The 20,465-nt window shown below is 40.1% G+C and overlaps 1 protein-coding gene across 1 annotated transcript in view; it reads right to left on the bottom strand.

The window, feature by feature from the left end:
* Nucleotides 1-20,465, bottom strand: part of VWA3B (von Willebrand factor A domain containing 3B) — a 486,211-nt gene that overhangs the window by 366,551 nt on the left and 99,195 nt on the right. The window contains exons 9-10 of the mRNA XM_053707714.1: nucleotides 14,827-14,957; nucleotides 13,995-14,131 (exon numbers count right to left, since the gene is read on the bottom strand). Of these exons, the coding sequence (XP_053563689.1) occupies nucleotides 13,995-14,131; nucleotides 14,827-14,957 (268 nt within the window). The remainder of the gene's footprint in view (nucleotides 1-13,994; nucleotides 14,132-14,826; nucleotides 14,958-20,465) is intronic.

The raw sequence follows: 20,465 nt of genomic DNA, 5'->3' as shown, positions 1-20,465 counted from the left end.
TATGCTGGCATAGGCATTTGGTCAAATTCAACAACCTCCGAATTGCAATCTTTCAGGATACCCCAATGTTTTCTGATAATTTTCCAAACCTGATCACTTTGTCTGGAAAATTCAGATACAAAAATCATTCTCTTTGAATCTTTTTTAGAAGACAACCCAGGTTTTAACAATGATTTTCGATCCAATTGGGACACCTGATTGATGGTGTCAACAATAAGATCTCTGGGGTATCCACGTTGCACAAATTTGTCACCCATTTCTGAAAGTCGCAAGGGTACTAACGATTCCTCTGCAACTATGCGCTTAACTCTAAGCAATTGACTCTTTGGCAATGATCTGACTAGTGAAGGATGATGTGCACTGCTATATAATAGCAGGTTATTCCTATCAGTTTTCTTGCTGAAAATATCAGTCTTGAAATTGCACCCATCCTTCAAAACAGTCACATCCAAAAAATCAATTGAAATTTCGCTATAAGTAAGTGTAAACTTAATACTGTTTGTCGAATCATTTAACTCCCTAACAAAAAGTTCAAGGGCTCCAACGCTGCCCAACCATATGCCGAAAATATCATCAATGTAGCGCCACCAGGTGGCGCCACACTGACGAAATAAATAATTTTCAAAAACAAATTTTTCTTCAAAAAGATTCATAAAAATATTTGCATAGTTAGGGGCAACGTTGGAGCCCATGGCTGTACCCTGTAACTGAAGGTAAAAAAAGTCTTCAAATAAAAAATAATTGTTAAAAAGTATAATTTCCAACAGTTGCATAATAAACCAAATCTGTGAAATGGAATATAAACCAGAAGTAAAAAGCGCATGTTTAACAGCTCCCAGACCGCTCTCATGGGTGATAGAGGTATATAAACTTGTCACATCCAGACTGAAAAGAATGAATTTATCAGTCTGGAGTTGCAAGTTGTTCAATTTGACCAAAAAATCATTAGTATCTTTAATGAAAGTACTTGACTGCTCCACCAGGGGTCTCAAAAGTTTATCCAAGAAGATGGATATCCCTGAGAACACAGAGTTAGTTCCAGCCACAATCGGTCGCCCAGGTGGAGCAGTCAAGGACTTATGAATTTTGGGCAGTACATATAGTACTGGCGAGATCGGATCTTTAACAATAAGATATTTAGCTGTTTTATCATCAATGATGCCATTGTTAAGTGCAAATTTAACAGTGACAGATATCTCTTTAGTAATCTTAGATAGAGGATTAGCGGCAATTTTTTTATATACATTCCCAGCACTTAACTGACGATAAACCTCAGACCTATAGTCAGTTTTGTTCAAGATCACAGTAGCACCGCCCTTATCCGCTTGCTTTAAAACCACCTTGTCATTAGATTTAAGTGACTTCAGGGCAAGATGGTCAGCTGCTGTGAAGTTGACAAAAACAGATTTCACCTTATGCTTCTGTTGAGAAACCTTAGACTGCAGTTTCTGTACGTCCAAAAGGACAAGTTTCTCAAAAGTAGCAATGCTATGATCAGTGACCACAGGATAAAATGAACTCTTATTAAACAACCCCACATTCTTAATGCTTAAAGTGTTAGTTTTATTGACACATTTCTCAGCAAGGTCAGAGCTAACAGCAGTGATACCAATATCGCTATTAGACTGTGATAACCCCTTATCCTTACTACAATGCCAGAATTTTAATCTTACATTTCTGAAAAATTTATGTAAATCCTTGTTAAGGTTAAAGAAATCACAGTCACTCAATGGGCAAAACGATAGTCCTTTTTGCAGAACATCCGCTTCCCTTGGATCAAGCGGGCAATCAGATATGTTGACCACTATATCTTCTTGCGTGCCCTGGTAATCCTGTTGGTTAACGCTCTGTTGGTCTTGTTTACCTTGGTTGCCTTGCTTGTGCCCCCGATGTTTCCGACCCCTTCTCCTGCACTGTCGGAGGCCTCTGTTTGTAAAAAATCAGAGGATGAGTCGGAGCTGCTGCCTGACGCTGCGTTGCGTCGCTGTTGCCTTCTCCTTGCGCCGGAAGTGACGTAGCGCTCTTTTCCCATAGGGTCATATACCCAGCGGTAAATTCGATTGGAGGAATAATCCTCAGAGTCCCTTTGGAACTTTAACCTCTTCCTTTCCTCGATCGTAGCTCTCATCTCAGTGAGTAATTCTTTATTAGCAGATATTAGTTTGTCCCATTCATCTGTAGAAATGCTCTGACGAATTTCCTCCTCCAATGTAGCAATGGCCACTTTGATGTTATTGAGGTCAATCTGTAAATATTCTACTGTGAGGACAATCAGGTCAAAGGAGCATTTGTTTAAAATCTGCTCAAACTTCTTGCAATACTCCTGATTGTCCTTCAACAGTGTCGGTCTAGTGTTCATCCGTAAACCCCTGGGAATCCTCTTAACTCTGTGGTATTCGGCCAGAGTAGTGGCGTGGAGGTCATATGCCAGCTGCCTCTTAGTTAATTTCTCATACTCATTACTTGCCATTTGTTTAGGTGCAGTGTGTAGAAAATTCCGTGATCCTTTCACCAGTGTAGTGATTCTAGAGGCTTCAAATTCTGTGTAGGTAAAAGTTTGTGACCCTGCAGGCTCCTCTTGGCTTAACATCTTGCAAACAGGCTTGGTAGTGCACGGATGAAGTAGTGAAAAAATGACAAAATAGTGCAATACATCCAGCAGCAATACTCACAGGTCAGAGCTTCAAGGAGTCACTACAAAACTCCCCAACAATAGTAAAAAAATGTAAAAATGAAGCTCTCCAAAATGCCAAAGTTTCAAAGCTTTATTTTAGAAAGTGCAGAGTCAAACAGCCACGACGTTTCGGGGAGCTATGCCCCTTAATCATGTGGTAAGTGATAGTACAGGTACACCTGTTTAAATAGCTCACCTTGGGATTTTAACCCTTACAATCTTGTATTCCACATTCTATAAAATGCAACAGCACCATCTGCTGGTGGAAAGCTAGGTAGACCATGTACAAAAATTAAAAACAAAAACAGCTATGAAGCCCCTATACCAGAACCACATCTACACAAACAATAAACACTGCAATTTATTTATTAGAGCTTATTTAAACAACATTAGGCTCCATGATTTAAAACCAATATTGCAGAATATAAGAACACAAGAGCAACACCAGATTAGTAGAACACAGACCAGTCTATCTCTCTATTGAGCCCCCTAGGTTCCAGGGTATCCAACTTAAAAATCCAATAGGATTCACGTTGTTTCAAAAGGATATCCCTATTGCCACCTCTACGGGGGGTCCTAATTTGTTCGATTACCTGGAACCTAAGTTGGCTAATAGTATGACCTATAGCCAAAAAATGATAAGCTACTGGTGCAGTGAATACCTTACACCTGATGTTGCTCTTGTGCTCAGTGATCCGATCCCGTACCCTCCTAGAGGACTCGCCAATGTAGGCTTTCCCACATGGGCATTTGATCATGTAAATAACATAATTGCTATTGCAAGTAAAGTAGTCCCTATAATGAAATTTATAACCACTATGTGGGTGTAAAAAATAGGGACTCAGTTTGGGCTGTTTTCCCTGTTTAGGGTGCAGTAATTGCAATTCTATAATAAAGAGTCCCTATTTTTTACACCCACATAGTGGTTATAAATTTCATTATAGGGACTACTTTACTTGCAATAGCAATTATGTTATTTACATGATCAAATGCCCATGTGGGAAAGCCTACATTGGCGAGTCCTCTAGGAGGGTACGGGATCGGATCACTGAGCACAAGAGCAACATCAGGTGTAAGGTATTCACTGCACCAGTAGCTTATCATTTTTTGACTATGGGTCATACTATTAGCCAACTTAGGTTCCAGGTAATCGAACAAATTAGGACCCCCCGTAGAGGTGGCAATAGGGATATCCTTTTGAAACAACGTGAATCCTATTGGATTTTTAAGTTGGATACCCTGGAACCTAGGGGGCTCAATAGAGAGATAGACTGGTCTGTGTTCTACTAATCTGGTGTTGCTCTTGTGTTCTTATATTCTGCAATATTGGTTTTAAATCATGGAGCCTAATGTTGTTTAAATAAGCTCTAATAAATAAATTGCAGTGTTTATTGTTTGTGTAGATGTGGTTCTGGTATAGGGGCTTCATAGCTGTTTTTGTTTTTAATTTTTGTACATGGTCTACCTAGCTTTCCACCAGCAGATGGTGCTGTTGCATTTTATAGAATGTGGAATACAAGATTGTAAGGGTTAAAATCCCAAGGTGAGCTATTTAAACAGGTGTACCTGTACTATCACTTACCACATGATTAAGGGGCATAGCTCCCCGAAACGTCGTGGCTGTTTGACTCTGCACTTTCTAAAATAAAGCTTTGAAACTTTGGCATTTTGGAGAGCTTCATTTTTACATTTTTTTACTATTGTTGGGGAGTTTTGTAGTGACTCCTTGAAGCTCTGACCTGTGAGTATTGCTGCTGGATGTATTGCACTATTTTGTCATTTTTTTCACTACTTCATCCGTGCACTACCAAGCCTGTTTGCAAGATGTTAAGCCAAGAGGAGCCTGCAGGGTCACAAACTTTTACCTACACAGAATTTGAAGCCTCTAGAATCACTACACTGGTGAAAGGATCACGGAATTTCTACACACTGCACCTAAACAAATGGCAAGTAATGAGTATGAGAAATTAACTAAGAGGCAGCTGGCATATGACCTCCACGCCACTACTCTGGCCGAATACCACAGAGTTAAGAGGATTCCCAGGGGTTTACGGATGAACACTAGACCGACACTGTTGAAGGACAATCAGGAGTATTGCAAGAAGTTTGAGCAGATTTTAAACAAATGCTCCTTTGACCTGATTGTCCTCACAGTAGAATATTTACAGATTGACCTCAATAACATCAAAGTGGCCATTGCTACATTGGAGGAGGAAATTCGTCAGAGCATTTCTACAGATGAATGGGACAAACTAATATCTGCTAATAAAGAATTACTCACTGAGATGAGAGCTACGATCGAGGAAAGGAAGAGGTTAAAGTTCCAAAGGGACTCTGAGGATTATTCCTCCAATCGAATTTACCGCTGGGTATATGACCCTATGGGAAAAGAGCGCTACGTCACTTCCGGCGCAAGGAGAAGGCAACAGCGACGCAACGCAGCGTCAGGCAGCAGCTCCGACTCATCCTCTGATTTTTTACAAACAGAGGCCTCCGACAGTGCAGGAGAAGGGGCCGGAAACATCGGGGGCACAAGCAAGGCAACCAAGGTAAACAAGACCAACAGAGCGTTAACCAACAGGATTACCAGGGCACGCAAGAAGATATAGTGGTCAACATATCTGATTGCCCGCTTGATCCAAGGGAAGCGGATGTTCTGCAAAAAGGACTATCGTTTTGCCCATTGAGTGACTGTGATTTCTTTAACCTTAACAAGGATTTACATAAATTTTTCAGAAATGTAAGATTAAAATTCTGGCATTGTAGTAAGGATAAGGGGTTATCACAGTCTAATAGCGATATTGGTATCACTGCTGTTAGCTCTGACCTTGCTGAGAAATGTGTCAATAAAACTAACACTTTAAGCATTAAGAATGTGGGGTTGTTTAATAAGAGTTCATTTTATCCTGTGGTCACTGATCATAGCATTGCTACTTTTGAGAAACTTGTCCTTTTGGACGTACAGAAACTGCAGTCTAAGGTTTCTCAACAGAAGCATAAGGTGAAATCTGTTTTTGTCAACTTCACAGCAGCTGACCATCTTGCCCTGAAGTCACTTAAATCTAATGACAAGGTGGTTTTAAAGCAAGCTGATAAGGGCGGTGCTACTGTGATCTTGAACAAAACTGACTATAGGTCTGAGGTTTATCGTCAGTTAAGTGCTGGGAATGTATATAAAAAAATTGCCGCTAATCCTCTATCTAAGATTACTAAAGAGATATCTGTCACTGTTAAATTTGCACTTAACAATGGCATCATTGATGATAAAACAGCTAAATATCTTATTGTTAAAGATCCGATCTCGCCAGTACTATATGTACTGCCCAAAATTCATAAGTCCTTGACTGCTCCACCTGGGCGACCGATTGTGGCTGGAACTAACTCTGTGTTCTCAGGGATATCCATCTTCTTGGATAAACTTTTGAGACCCCTGGTGGAGCAGTCAAGTACTTTCATTAAAGATACTAATGATTTTTTGGTCAAATTGAACAACTTGCAACTCCAGACTGATAAATTCATTCTTTTCAGTCTGGATGTGACAAGTTTATATACCTCTATCACCCATGAGAGCGGTCTGGGAGCTGTTAAACATGCGCTTTTTACTTCTGGTTTATATTCCATTTCACAGATTTGGTTTATTATGCAACTGTTGGAAATTATACTTTTTAACAATTATTTTTTATTTGAAGACTTTTTTTACCTTCAGTTACAGGGTACAGCCATGGGCTCCAACGTTGCCCCTAACTATGCAAATATTTTTATGAATCTTTTTGAAGAAAAATTTGTTTTTGAAAATTATTTATTTCGTCAGTGTGGCGCCACCTGGTGGCGCTACATTGATGATATTTTCGGCATATGGTTGGGCAGCGTTGGAGCCCTTGAACTTTTTGTTAGGGAGTTAAATGATTCGACAAACAGTATTAAGTTTACACTTACTTATAGCGAAATTTCAATTGATTTTTTGGATGTGACTGTTTTGAAGGATGGGTGCAATTTCAAGACTGATATTTTCAGCAAGAAAACTGATAGGAATAACCTGCTATTATATAGCAGTGCACATCATCCTTCACTAGTCAGATCATTGCCAAAGAGTCAATTGCTTAGAGTTAAGCGCATAGTTGCAGAGGAATCGTTAGTACCCTTGCGACTTTCAGAAATGGGTGACAAATTTGTGCAACGTGGATACCCCAGAGATCTTATTGTTGACACCATCAATCAGGTGTCCCAATTGGATCGAAAATCATTGTTAAAACCTGGGTTGTCTTCTAAAAAAGATTCAAAGAGAATGATTTTTGTATCTGAATTTTCCAGACAAAGTGATCAGGTTTGGAAAATTATCAGAAAACATTGGGGTATCCTGAAAGATTGCAATTCGGAGGTTGTTGAATTTGACCAAATGCCTATGCCAGCATATAAGCGTAGTAAGAGCTTGAGGGACTCTTTGATTAAAGCTGACATTGGCCCTGGTAGAACACTATCTCAGCGGTTTATCACCAAAAAGAATTTGGGCTGTTTTCCCTGTTTAGGGTGCAGTAATTGCAATTCTATAATAAAGAGTCCCTATTTTTTACACCCACATAGTGGTTATAAATTTCATTATAGGGACTACTTTACTTGCAATAGCAATTATGTTATTTACATGATCAAATGCCCATGTGGGAAAGCCTACATTGGCGAGTCCTCTAGGAGGGTACGGGATCGGATCACTGAGCACAAGAGCAACATCAGGTGTAAGGTATTCACTGCACCAGTAGCTTATCATTTTTTGGCTATGGGTCATACTATTAGCCAACTTAGGTTCCAGGTAATCGAACAAATTAGGACCCCCCGTAGAGGTGGCAATAGGGATATCCTTTTGAAACAACGTGAATCCTATTGGATTTTTAAGTTGGATACCCTGGAACCTAGGGGGCTCAATAGAGAGATAGACTGGTCTGTGTTCTACTAATCTGGTGTTGCTCTTGTGTTCTTATATTCTGCAATATTGGTTCTAAATCATGGAGCCTAATGTTGTTTAAATAAGCTCTAATAAATAAATTGCAGTGTTTATTGTTTGTGTAGATGTGGTTCTGGTATAGGGGCTTCATAGCTGTTTTTGTTTTTAATTTTTGTACATGGTCTACCTAGCTTTCCACCAGCAGATGGTGCTGTTGCATTTTATAGAATGTGGAATACAAGATTGTAAGGGTTAAAATCCCAAGGTGAGCTATTTAAACAGGTGTACCTGTACTATCACTTACCACATGATTAAGGGGCATAGCTCCCCGAAACGTCGTGGCTGTTTGACTCTGCACTTTCTAAAATAAAGCTTTGAAACTTTGGCATTTTGGAGAGCTTCATTTTTACATTTTTTTATGATACATTAATTTGCCAATATCCTTCCACCCTTAGCATTTGCAGGTCCCTGGGCAAGACAAATTTGCAGGGCCCCACATCCCAGTGCTCTTATTCCCCTCCCCCTGTATGGCCCACCCCTGTCTCAACATTCAGTTTTACATATATCAAGAATAACAGTATATATTAATTACATCTCCTTAAAAATTACGTTTTTTAATGGGATTTCCATAGCACCGGTATTACAAGTTTTGCGTTCTGGCTAAAAAACAAAGTCAGTAGTAAGGAGTTTTACACTACAAAGCTGTAACATAAAACTCATAACTAAAGTGTTAAAAAGTACACTAACACCCATAAACTACCTATTAACCCCTAAACCGAGGCCCTCCCGCATCGCAAACACTATAATAAATTTATTAACCCCTAATCTGCCGCTCCCGACATCGCCGCCATTAATAAAATGTATTAACCCCTATTCCACCGCTCCCCGACATCGTCACCACTATGCTAAAGTTATTAACCCCTTAACCACTGCCCTCCCGCATCGCAAACACTATTTAAATATTATTAACCCCTAATCTGCAGTCCGCCCACATCGCCCTCACTATACTAAAGTTATTAAGCCCTACACCGCCGCCACTATAATAAACCTATTAACCCCTAAACTGCAAGCCCCTACAACGAAATATACTAAATTAAACTATTAACCCCTAAACCGAAAGCTCCCCACATCGAAATAAACTAAATTAAACTAGTAACCCCTAAACCTAACAACCCCCTAACTTTATATTAAATTTACAATTTCCCTAGCTTAAATTAAACTAAAACTTACCTGTCAAATTAAAAAAACTAAGCTTAAACTAACAATTAAACTAATATAATTATTAAACTAAAATTAAACTAACTACTAATTAAATAAACTAAACTACACATTAAAAAAAAACTAACACTACTCTAAAAATTACAAAGTATCTAATTACAAAAACAAAAAAATACTAAAGTTACAAAAAATAACAAACACTAAATTATGGAAAATAACAAACGAAATTATCCAAAATAAAAAAGAATTACACCTAATCTAATAGCCCTATCAAAATAAAAAAAAAACCTAGCCTACAATAAACTACCAATGGCCCTTAAAGGGCCTTTTGTGGGGCATTGCCCCAAAGATATCAGCTCTTTTACCTGTAAAAAAAACGCAAAGACCCCCCTACAGTAAAACGCCCCACCCAACCAACTCCCCAAAATAAAAAACCTAATTCTAAAAAAACCTAATCTACCCATTGCCCTGAAAAGGGCATTTGTATGGGAATTGCCCTAAAAGTAAATTTAGCTATTTTACTGCCCAAACCCTGAATTAAAAAAACACCCAAAAAAAAAACTTTAAAAAAAGCCTAACACTAACCCCCGACGATTCACTTACAGTTTTTGAAGTCCCGCTTGAACAATCTTCATCCCGGCGTTGAAGTCCTCATTTAGGCAGCGAGAAGTCTTCATCCAGGTGGCCTCTTCAATCTTCATCCCGGCGCTGAAGTCCTCAACCAAGCGGCGAGAAGTCTTCATCCAGACGGCCTCTTCAATCTTCATCAAGCGGCATCTTCTATCTTGATCCCGGAGGCTTGGAGTGGGTCCATCCTGAAGACATCCAGCGCGGAGCATCCTCTTCATACGGTCGCCGCCGTACACTGAATCTTCAATGCAAGGGACACTATTAAAGATGGCGTCCCTTGCATTCCTATTGGCTGAAAAATTTTAATCAGCCAATAGAAATTAGAGCTGCTAAAATCCTATTGGCTGTTCAAATCAGCTAATAGGATTTTAGCAGCCCTAATTCCTATTGGCTGATTCAAATTTTTTCAGCCAATAGGAATGCAAGGGACGCCATCTTGAATCGCGTCCCTTGCATTGAAGATTCAGTGTACAGCGGCGACCATATGAAGAGGATGCTCCACGCTGGATGTCTTCAGGATGGACCCGCTCTGCGCTGCTGGGATCAAGATAGAAGATGACGTTGGATGAAGATTAAAGAGGCCGTCTGGATGAAGACTTCTCGCCGCTTGGATGAGGACTTCAACCACGGGATAAATATTAGTAGAGGACACGTGTACACAAGTGATTTACACAAATTTAGATGTTCATTCATAAGATAGTGTACAACTATCTGAATATATCTATTAAAGCATTTCAGTAAGATTTATATAGAGTGCGCACTCCTTAAACACATGTTGTTTTAGGCAATTAATTCTATAGTTTGTATATATTTTAATTGTAATAATAGGCTTTAATAATATCTAATTTATTTTAGTTTTTGTATATGGAAATATATCAATTGATGCAATAAAGTGTTCACTTTGCTGTTTTACATAGATTATTCTTGTTTGAAGCTTTTATGGAATTAATCCTCATTAACATTGGTTCGAGTTAAATCTTATAGAATTTTAAGATATTGGATATCAATTGTTACTTCATATATTGGCTATAGTTATTCTATTATATAGCATTTTATAATCAAAGTGTCTTTAGCCTGTGTTAGAACGCTTCTCAAATATTTATTTATTTATTCAAATATTAAAGAGGCCGTCTGGATGAAGACTTCTCTCTGCCTGGATGAAGACTTCAACACTGGGATGAAGATTGTTCAAGCGGGACTTCAAAAACTGTAAGTGGATCGTCAGGGGTTAGTGTTAGGCTTTTTTTAAGGGTTTTTTGGGTGGTTTTTTTTTAAAACAGAGAAAGAAGTAAATTGCGCTATATGAACTGACTCAGTATCCACAAGGACTATAACTGTATGTGTATCTTGACAATGATAAGTGGATAAATATAGAAAAAATATATAAAAAATTACATAAAAACAGAATTTATGCTTACCTGATAAATTACTTTCTCCAACGGTGTGTCCGGTCCACGGCGTCATCCTTACTTGTGGGATATTCTCTTCCCCAACAGGAAATGGCAAAGAGCCCAGCAAAGCTGGTCACATGATCCCTCCTAGGCTCCGCCTACCCCAGTCATTCGACCGACGTACAGGAGGAAATATGCATAGGAGAAACCATATGATACCGTGGTGACTGTAGTTAGAGAAAATAATTCATCAGACCTGATTAAAAAAACCAGGGCGGGCCGTGGACCGGACACACCGTTGGAGAAAGTAATTTATCAGGTAAGCATAAATTCTGTTTTCTCCAACATAGGTGTGTCCGGTCCACGGCGTCATCCTTACTTGTGGGAACCAATACCAAAGCTTTAGGACACGGATGAAGGGAGGGAGCAAATCAGGTCACCTAAATGGAAGGCACCACGGCTTGCAAAACCTTTCTCCCAAAAATAGCCTCTGAAGAAGCAAAAGTATCAAATTTGTAAAATTTGGCAAAAGTGTGCAGTGAAGACCAAGTCGCTGCCTTACATATCTGGTCAACAGAAGCCTCGTTCTTGAAGGCCCATGTGGAAGCCACAGCCCTAGTGGAATGAGCTGTGATTCTTTCAGGAGGCTGCCGCTACATTTAAACACCAAAAAACTCTTAGCCATCTCCGTGGAGATGTTGCCTGTGCAACGGCAAAGAGAATGACTGGGGTAGGCGGAGCCTAGGAGGGATCATGTGACCAGCTTTGCTGGGCTCTTTGCCATTTCCTGTTGGGGAAGAGAATATCCCACAAGTAAGGATGACGCCGTGGACCGGACACACCTATGTTGGAGAAAACAAATTGCATAAAAAATTGCATATAAAATTACATAAAAACAAATTGCATAAAAACAAATTAATCAAAGTGAAATCCACAATAGCACCTTAGATATAAATATATGGCAGAAAATATATATAGCAGCACCTTAACTTAACGGCTTAATATGTACGAATTGATTATAAACAATTTAAAAAGAATTTAAAAAGAAGAATTGCTTGACCGTAAATTAAATAAAACTTGTATAGAAAAGATTTCTCAGAAAATCACCTGTAAAAACAAAGATATTGCACACTGTTTATATTTATATTCAACAGTACCTCTAGTATTTTCCCATGAAAGTTCTCATTACTTCCCTTATAGAAAGTGAGGCAACAAGTGCAAGGTGATATGTCCCTTTAAGATGAATAAAACCTTGAATCCCGTTCTGTGCAGCTCCAATCAGACAGGGTAAATCCAAACCTCAGTCATAGGGATAGTAGTACATGCAAAAAAGGAGAGAGAGAGAGCGCACAAAGGATTCAAGTGTAGATTTTTATTAACAGCATTTGCACACATAAATAAGATGCACTTACTAGAAGTGAGATTAAAAAGGCAATCAGAGTTCAACTCTCTTTCCGGATGCCCTTACTAGCTGCCTGTCTGCCAATGGGAGGGAGCGGATCAAATAGGAGTCTGAGCGTCAGACCTGTCTGCCGGTTCCGGCAGACAGGTCCGACGCTCAGACTCCTATTTGATCCGCTCCCTCCCATTGGCAGACAGGCAGCTAGTAAGGGCATCCGGAAAGCCCTGCTACAGAAGCCGGTTTTGTGCATATCAACATCCGGGGACACTGACTTTCCAAGGTAGCAGTGTGGAGCGGTCATATAAGTGGAGGAAAGAGAGTTGAACTCTGATTGCCTTTTTAATCTCACTTCTAGTAAGTGCATCTTATTTATGTGTGCAAATGCTGTTAATAAAAATCTACACTTGAATCCTTTGTGCGCTCTCTCTCTCTCTCCTTTTTTGTTTTTTTTTTTAGTTTAGGCTTTAGGTAGTAAAAGAGCTAAATGCCCTTTTAAGGGCAATGCCCATACAAATGCCCTTTTCAGGGCAATCGGTAACTTAGGTTTTTTAGGATTAGGTTTTTTATTTGGGGGGTTGGTTGGGTGGCCACAAAAGGCCCTTTTAAGGGCTATTGGTAGTTTATTGTAGGCTAGGGTTTTTTTTATTTTGGGTGGGCTTTTTTAATTTTGATAGGGCTATTAGATTAGGTGTAATTCTTTTTTATTTTGGATAATTTCGTTTTTTATTTTTTGTAATTTAATGGGGTTTTTTTTGTAATTTTAGGTTTTAGTGTAAGGCAGGTTAGGTTTTATTTCACAGGTAAGTTTGTATTTATTTTAACTAGGTAGTTAGTAAATAGTTAATAACTATTTACTATCTAGTCTACCTAGTTAAAATAAATACAAACCTACCTGTGAAATAAACATAAAAACTAAGCTACCATTAATATAACTATTAGTTATATTGTAGCTAGCTTAGATTTTATTTCACAGGTAAGTATGTATTTAGTTTTAAATAGGTATTATTTAATTAATTATTGTTACTTTAGTTTAGCTCTAGTTTAATTATACTAAAGTTAGGGGGTGTTAGGGTTACGTTAGGGTTAGGTTTAGGGGTTAATAGTTTAATTTTGATTTTTGTGATGTGGGGGGCTGGCTGTTTAGGGGTTAATAGATTTATTTAGTGGTAGTGATGTGGGCGGCCATAGGTTTAGGGGTTAATAACTTTATTTAGTTGCAGCAATGTCGGGAAGCGGTGGAATAAGGGTTAATAGATTTATTTAGGTGGTGGCGATATCGGGAGCGGCAGATTAGGGGTTAATAGTTTTATTTAAGTGCCGGCGATGTCGGTGGGGGGCAGATTATGGGTGTTTAGACATGGGGTTTATGTTAGGGTGTTAGGTTTAAATGTTAGTTTTCTTTCCCCATAGACATCAATGGGGCTGCGTTATGGAGATTTTCTTTCCGCGATCGCAGGTGTTAGTTTTTTTTTCCAGACACCTTCTCCTCATTGATGTCTATGGGCAAAGCGTGCACTAGCACGTCAAATACAATGCTTGTTTTTGGTGCTGTATGGAGCTCAACGCAACCATATCGCCTGCACAAGCCGGGTTTTTTAAAACTTGTAATGGCTGAGCTATAGGGGGTTAAATAACGCAACTTTTGTTGCCTTCTTTACTTTCCCTATAGCGCTCAAAACTTGTAATCTAGCCGTAATTTAGTTATTCATATGTAGTTTAGAAACTAGTCAAACACTGACTTACCTGCATGTAGTGCTTTCTTCCTTTTAAGCAGTCTGGGTGCACTAAGGCTCCGCCTGTTCAGGTAAGGTGAATGACGTTGTGGTTCATGAGCAGATCCTGTCCTTGTAATAGGCTTTTGTATTTGTTTCTGAGATGGCCTACATTTTACACAATAACATAACATAGTAACATAGTGAAAAATTCACAGTTTTACAGATTCATAAGCTGCACCACCTATGTCAAGCAGTTTTGTAATGTGGGAAACATGCATTTATATACGTTTTCATGCATTAGTAATATATTTGTTTTCTGTTATATGATGATTAACATTCTTGGTACATAAAAATAAATAATAGCATTAGTATTATAGAATGTAATTGATATCTGAAGGGAGTACTGCATAAAAAAACCCCATTAAATTAAAGGGACACTAAACCCAATTTTTTTCTTTCGGATAGAGCATGCAATTTTAAGCAACTTTCTAATTTACTCCTATTATCAATTTTTCTTTGTTCTCTTGCTATCTCTATTTAAAAAGCAGGAATGTGATGCATAGGAGCCGGCCCATTTTTGGTTGAGAACATGGGTTATGCTTGCTTATTGGTGGGTAAATGTAAGCCTGCAATAAGCAAGTGCTATCCATGGTGCTGAATCTAAAATGGGCTGGCTGATAAGATTTACATTCCTGCTTTTAAAATAAAGATATCAAGAGAATAAAGAGAAATTGATAATAGGAGTAAATTAGAAAGTTGCTTAAAATGTCATGCTCTTTCTGAATAATGAAAGAATTTTTTTTTGCGTTCAGTGTCCCTTTAATTCCTATGGTGTAACTTAATAGGCATTAGTAACATACATTAGTCCAAGGTCTTTATCTCCGTTGTGGTACCAGTCTAACATTAAGCATTCGGTGTGAACTTTCTGTATCTTTTCAAGGATAGCTTTCCCCTTTTCAATTTCATTCAACAAAAGCTGTATGTCTTCACTCTGTAAGGAAAATATATGATACCTGATGGTTTTGCAAAATACTGCACAGACATAAGCAATACTTCTGATCACATACATTAGTAACAATCGTTGAAGAACTCACTGTGAAACGTATTATTTCACAGCAGAGTTTAAAATACACAATACAGTATCAGGTAATGTAAAAATATTAAAAAATGTGTAAGCATGGTTCAATATACAAGATGCAATCAACAAATTCAGCTGTTTAAAGGGACACTAAACTAAAAATGAAACTTTCATAATTCTGAGCATGCAATTTTTTTAAAAAAAATGAAATTTACTTTCATTATCAATTGTGCACATTCTTTTCATATGCACTCCTGATGAGCATGTGCAAGAGTTCACAGTGTATATACGTATACTTGTACGTGGTTGGTTGATGGTTGTCACATGATACAGGGGGCAAGGAAATTGAGGAAAATTTTGAAATGTATCAAAAAAAATCTACAGCTCAATTCAAATTCAGATTGTGGTGTTTTTTTTTTTATAATACATTATGATTACGAACTTCTTGAGTATATAATGGTTCTTGAACATATAAAAATGTATACAATGTCAAACCCAGCAACGCAACCAAAACACATAATGACTACAGTATGTGCGTCAAGTGAGAAAGTAGATTTTCAGTATTCAAATCTCTAAATAGCAAAATTAATTAGGGGAAATCCAGCATGTTCATTTTGCAGGGGTCTGCATTATAACATCACTGTATTACAGTACATTACAGCCAAATACCGGCTAATACATGTAACTACAGCATTTTAAATTGAAGTTTATATATCAGTGCAATATGTTTTTTGTGTCAATTAATGATATTTCTGAAACTTGCTAGTTGGAAAATAAATTCTAGTTTGGCTCTCATCTACAAGTCTTGAGCAACCCCTGGTATAAATGTGTTGTATATTATTATATTATTGCATGTGATATAATAATCACATAACAATTTGTTAATAAAATTATAGCAAAATGGGGGGCGGAGTTTGCCTGCGAGCAGAGCAGAAGCAGAGTGACAGAGCTCCTGCATAATTCTAATATAATTAGGATTTTACAAGCCTTTTTTTTTATTTATTTTACTATTTTCTTAGTCACTTAAGTTAACGAAGTGTGTGAGGTCCTACTTTGACTCTGAAACAAGGATTCACTGCCCATATCCACTGTTTGGGACCATAGTGCAAGCGGAGCTGGGACAGAACACCATGTGGAGCTGACCCCACAGACTACACTGTCTGCTTCCCGGGCTGGCTGTGGACCGATCGGCTGCCTGGGGGAATATATGTGAGTTGGCGGGGTGAAGTATATCGGCACTCCAAGTGTTTGAGAAGTTTTCCCGACTGTGTGACCTGCAAACGGAGGGGCGCGAACGAGCGCCATTACAGACTGACGTCACCAAGCAGCAGTGAAAGAGAAGGCTCCGCTACACCCTGCGAGAAAAAGTGCTGCAGTGACCTGTGATCCGACACTGAAGTGAAGCAGGTAAATACGCTGTTACTGCGCAGACAACTGGCATCCCAACATAACCTATTTGCGAGGGGACCTGGAGGCCTCTAAAGCCTGAGCTTATATTCATCTCACTTGGTCCCGGGGAGTAGGAGACCCGCTCCGGTGCAGCTCAACTACCGCATAATAAACAGGGAGTCTAAGTGAAAGCTAACAGAGTGGTCAGACTAAGGAGATAATAAAAGGGTCCTGTGGACTGCCTACCTCAGCATACTTCTAACACACGCAGGTACTTTTTGAACTCATTATAGTGGGGGCCCTCAATGGAGATTTGTGAGCTGTTCTCTCCCTAATCCACACCCACGTGGCAATCTGAGAAGGCCTCATTAGAGATCACAGTATTGAGGGGGCTAATTATAACGAGAGATAATAATATCAACACTTTGAGCCTCATGCAATCTCCTCACTTTTATTTCTACAGTACCTTTAAAGGTATCCTCTGGGACTGTGTGTGTGATTAACAGAGACGCTCCACAGCTTAACTGGCAGCATTAATTTTACATAGCTGCAGCTTCAACGTCAACAACTTTGCTCCCTGATTAATGTCTACAGTTCCAACCTGCCCACACTATATACCCAAATTTTGTCTTTTAACCACAGCTCCCTCGCCGGTCTCTCCCCTCCCTTTCCCGCCGGCCCTGATTGCCTGCGGGTCATACCCCCATACCCTACCCCACATCGTCCTAAGGGGACAACCCCCCAGGGGAGAGACTAGACTATACGCCTCAGTGAAAACTATTTCTGCTCTCAGATCTTAAAGCACAGTTCCTAGCTAGCTCAGTCACAATTTACAGGAGATGCCAGAAATTGTGAAGACAATGTAATAGCTCTACGCCCTGATGCCATAGCCCCAGTCGGTCCTATAACGGATATCTTTATAGTGCAAAACAGTCTTTACTCTTTCCAACTATTTGTCCTCTATATCTCATGCCACTACAACTGCAAAAGCACAAGATGCCGCAAGCCTTTAAAAGAAAACAAAATTCCCACAAACCTCCGAAGAGGACAGTTGCCGACCACTTTAACCAACATACACCTAGACAGCAATCTGGCTCGGAGGAGGATGCCTCGGACACAAGCAGCCTTAACGATGTCCGCATCCGAACAACACTAACCCAGGCCACAGGCCGTCTTCAACACCAAGATGCAGACACAGATAACAACATTATGGACTCTATCAGGTCACTATTGGCCTCGCATCACGACTCCCTCTCTAAGAAGTTTGACAAGGGCCACGCTGATCTAAAAAGAGACATAGCCCTAATAGGGGAAAGAACCGATGCGCTGGAGCGCAAGCAGGAAGACCTCAGAGTAGATCATGGCAACCTCTTAGATTACTCGCAGAGTCTTGCAGAACAGATTACTGACCTGGAACTCAAACTTGCAGACCTCGAAGACAGGACTCGTTGCAACAATATTAGTGTAAAGGGTATCCCTGAATCTGTACCCCCACAGGAGCTTGAAAAATTCCTGCAAGATTTTTTTGTCGCAGTCCTTGGTCCGGAGATTGAGAAAGAGATGCTCCTTGACAGAGCCCATAGAGCCCTGAGGCCGAGGACGGCCGAAGGCGATAAGCCAAGAGATGTGGTAGCCCGTCTACACTATTATACCTTTTGAGAGAAACTCCTGAGAACCCTGGCAAGTGATAAGTCACTCCCGGAGCAGTATGCTGACATCCAGGTATTCCAAGATCTCTCTCCCCACACCCTCCAGATAAGAAGACACTACCAACCCTACACTAAAATCTTGAGGGACAAAGGCATCAAATACAGGTGGGGCTTCCCTGTTAAACTCTACATCAATAAAGATGGACAGCAATATGCGGCATCCTCACCTCAACAGGCAAGGGAGTTACTCCAAAGATGGGGCCTACTACCTCAGGACCTACCGGTACCTCCCCAAGCAATTGTACCAGGTAGAGGCCTGAGAGCATCTGCCCCTGAGTGGGGCGCCCTTCCGCAGAGACCCAGCAGTGACCAGAGGAATACCTCAATATCAAAGACTAGAGACGCTCCCACATGAGACATTCCATACTGGTCATTGCTCTGATGTGCTGATAGTTATCTCTCCAACTGGGGACTTTTAATTGAGAGACTCTCTACTTCTACAGAGACTGACTCGTGTGTACTGAGGGTACACGAAGATTGGTGAGACTACTAAGACACAATGGATGTTTTCTATATTGTTGTTCTCTGGCTGTCTCTCCCCCTTGTTTTCCCTCCACTCCTCTCCTGTTTCTCTCCTCCTTTTTTTTCCCTACACTTTTCTACACTACTCTTCTTCCCTCCTCCCTCTTTCCCCCCCTTTTTCCTACTCTTCTCCCATGAAATAGCAGCCTTGAGGCCATAGAATTATGCAATCCCCAAGTTTCTCCTTTTGGGCTGATGGTCATCAATATGGGTTGTTATCCTTATTCATGTTGTTACTGTTTACTTTGTTGCTGTTCTAACTGATATTTATGTATATACCCCACAACGTTTAGATGGCTATCGTCAGGAGTTGCACACATTTCAATCCCCACTTGTGACCAATATCCCTAATGTTAAGTACACCATTTATAGCTGTTGAATATATGCCCCCTCGATTGTGACGATCTCATGCCATTTATACTAACAGCTACCCCCACTTATACCTGATCAATCAGGAATTAGATTTGTTCTTAACCTGGTGGCCGTCAGATTTCCATGAGAAAATAGCCCTAAGGTACAAGGTCGACACCCCTCCCAAGCTTAGCCCCTGCGAACTGACGATGGCCATCATATATTGTCTGTTTATAAGGATGTTGATGTTGTTTATGGTTATTTTTCTTTTTATTGCTTTGGGCTGTCCATTCTAATATCTCTGTCCATAATAGCAGAAATTCGGGGCCTGGAATACCTTGCCCCACAAGAGCACCTTGTATGCACACAACCTCCCTCGAGGAGATACTATAGACAGAGAACCCTAAATACAGACTAACACACGAGTCTTTCACTCTCTCCCCCAATCTTCATTCTAGCAGAGCTGAGATTAGACTTCCCTTACCCCAATTTTTCTCTTAGCCTTATACCAGAGATAACAATATGCGTCCATTACAGTAATATAATATAGGACTCTCGCTTACAGCGAGATGATTAAAATAAGGACGGTGGACGGGAGAGAGGGGGGGAGAGAGTTTTCTTTTTCTCTCTCTTTCCCTCTCTCTGTCTCTTCTTGTTCTTGCATGTTTTAAACTGACTGACTGGGGCTCGGCTATTTCTGCTGGCCTCTCCCCCCCCACACATCTATAGTTGTGCTCTCCAACTGTTAGTTGCGAGATCACTCATTGTGATAGTGTTTATATACACATCGACATACGCTAGTAGCGTCTGAAATTCAAGACATACTGTTCGTGGCCTGAAGTGCCCCCAACACCCGCCTCCCTCCTTTCCCCACCCATATCCCCTCATCCCCACTTACCTGCACCAACCGCCTTCAAACCTATCCCCTTGCCCACAACTGAGGTCCTCACTTGTCACCCAGGAGGCATCCACTCATAACATGGCTCCCGTTTTGGCTGCCACCCTGAACGTCCAGGGACTTAACACACCTACTAAAAGGAGTCTCCTGTATAACTACCTATTCACCCACAAAATACACTTAATGTTTCTGCAGGAGACCCACTGGGAAAGGGGCTCTAAACATCCCAGGAGTTCCCCTTTGTACCCGATCTGTGAAACTGCCTCCTATACGAAAAAAAAAAAGAGGAGTAGCCATAGCGATCCACCGTGATGTCAGTTGTAGGATAGACCATATTGAACGAGACCCTGAGGGTAGATTCCTTATCCTAGTTTGTGCCCTTAATGGAGCCCTCTATACGTTGGCATCCATCTATGCCCCGAATACGGGACAGATCCCCTTTCTCCGAAAATTCTTGAACAAGCTAGATCTAATCAAGAGAGGACATCTCTTGGTGGGGGGCGATCTGAATCTGGTCTGGGACCCAGTGCTTGACAAGAAAAAAAACACAAA

The sequence above is a fragment of the Bombina bombina genome, chromosome 3 (genome assembly GCF_027579735.1).
Source record: "Bombina bombina isolate aBomBom1 chromosome 3, aBomBom1.pri, whole genome shotgun sequence".
Taxonomy (NCBI): Eukaryota; Metazoa; Chordata; class Amphibia; order Anura; family Bombinatoridae; genus Bombina; species Bombina bombina.
Note: the sequence above shows the minus strand (reverse complement) of the source record. Positions and strands in the feature narration are given on the sequence as shown.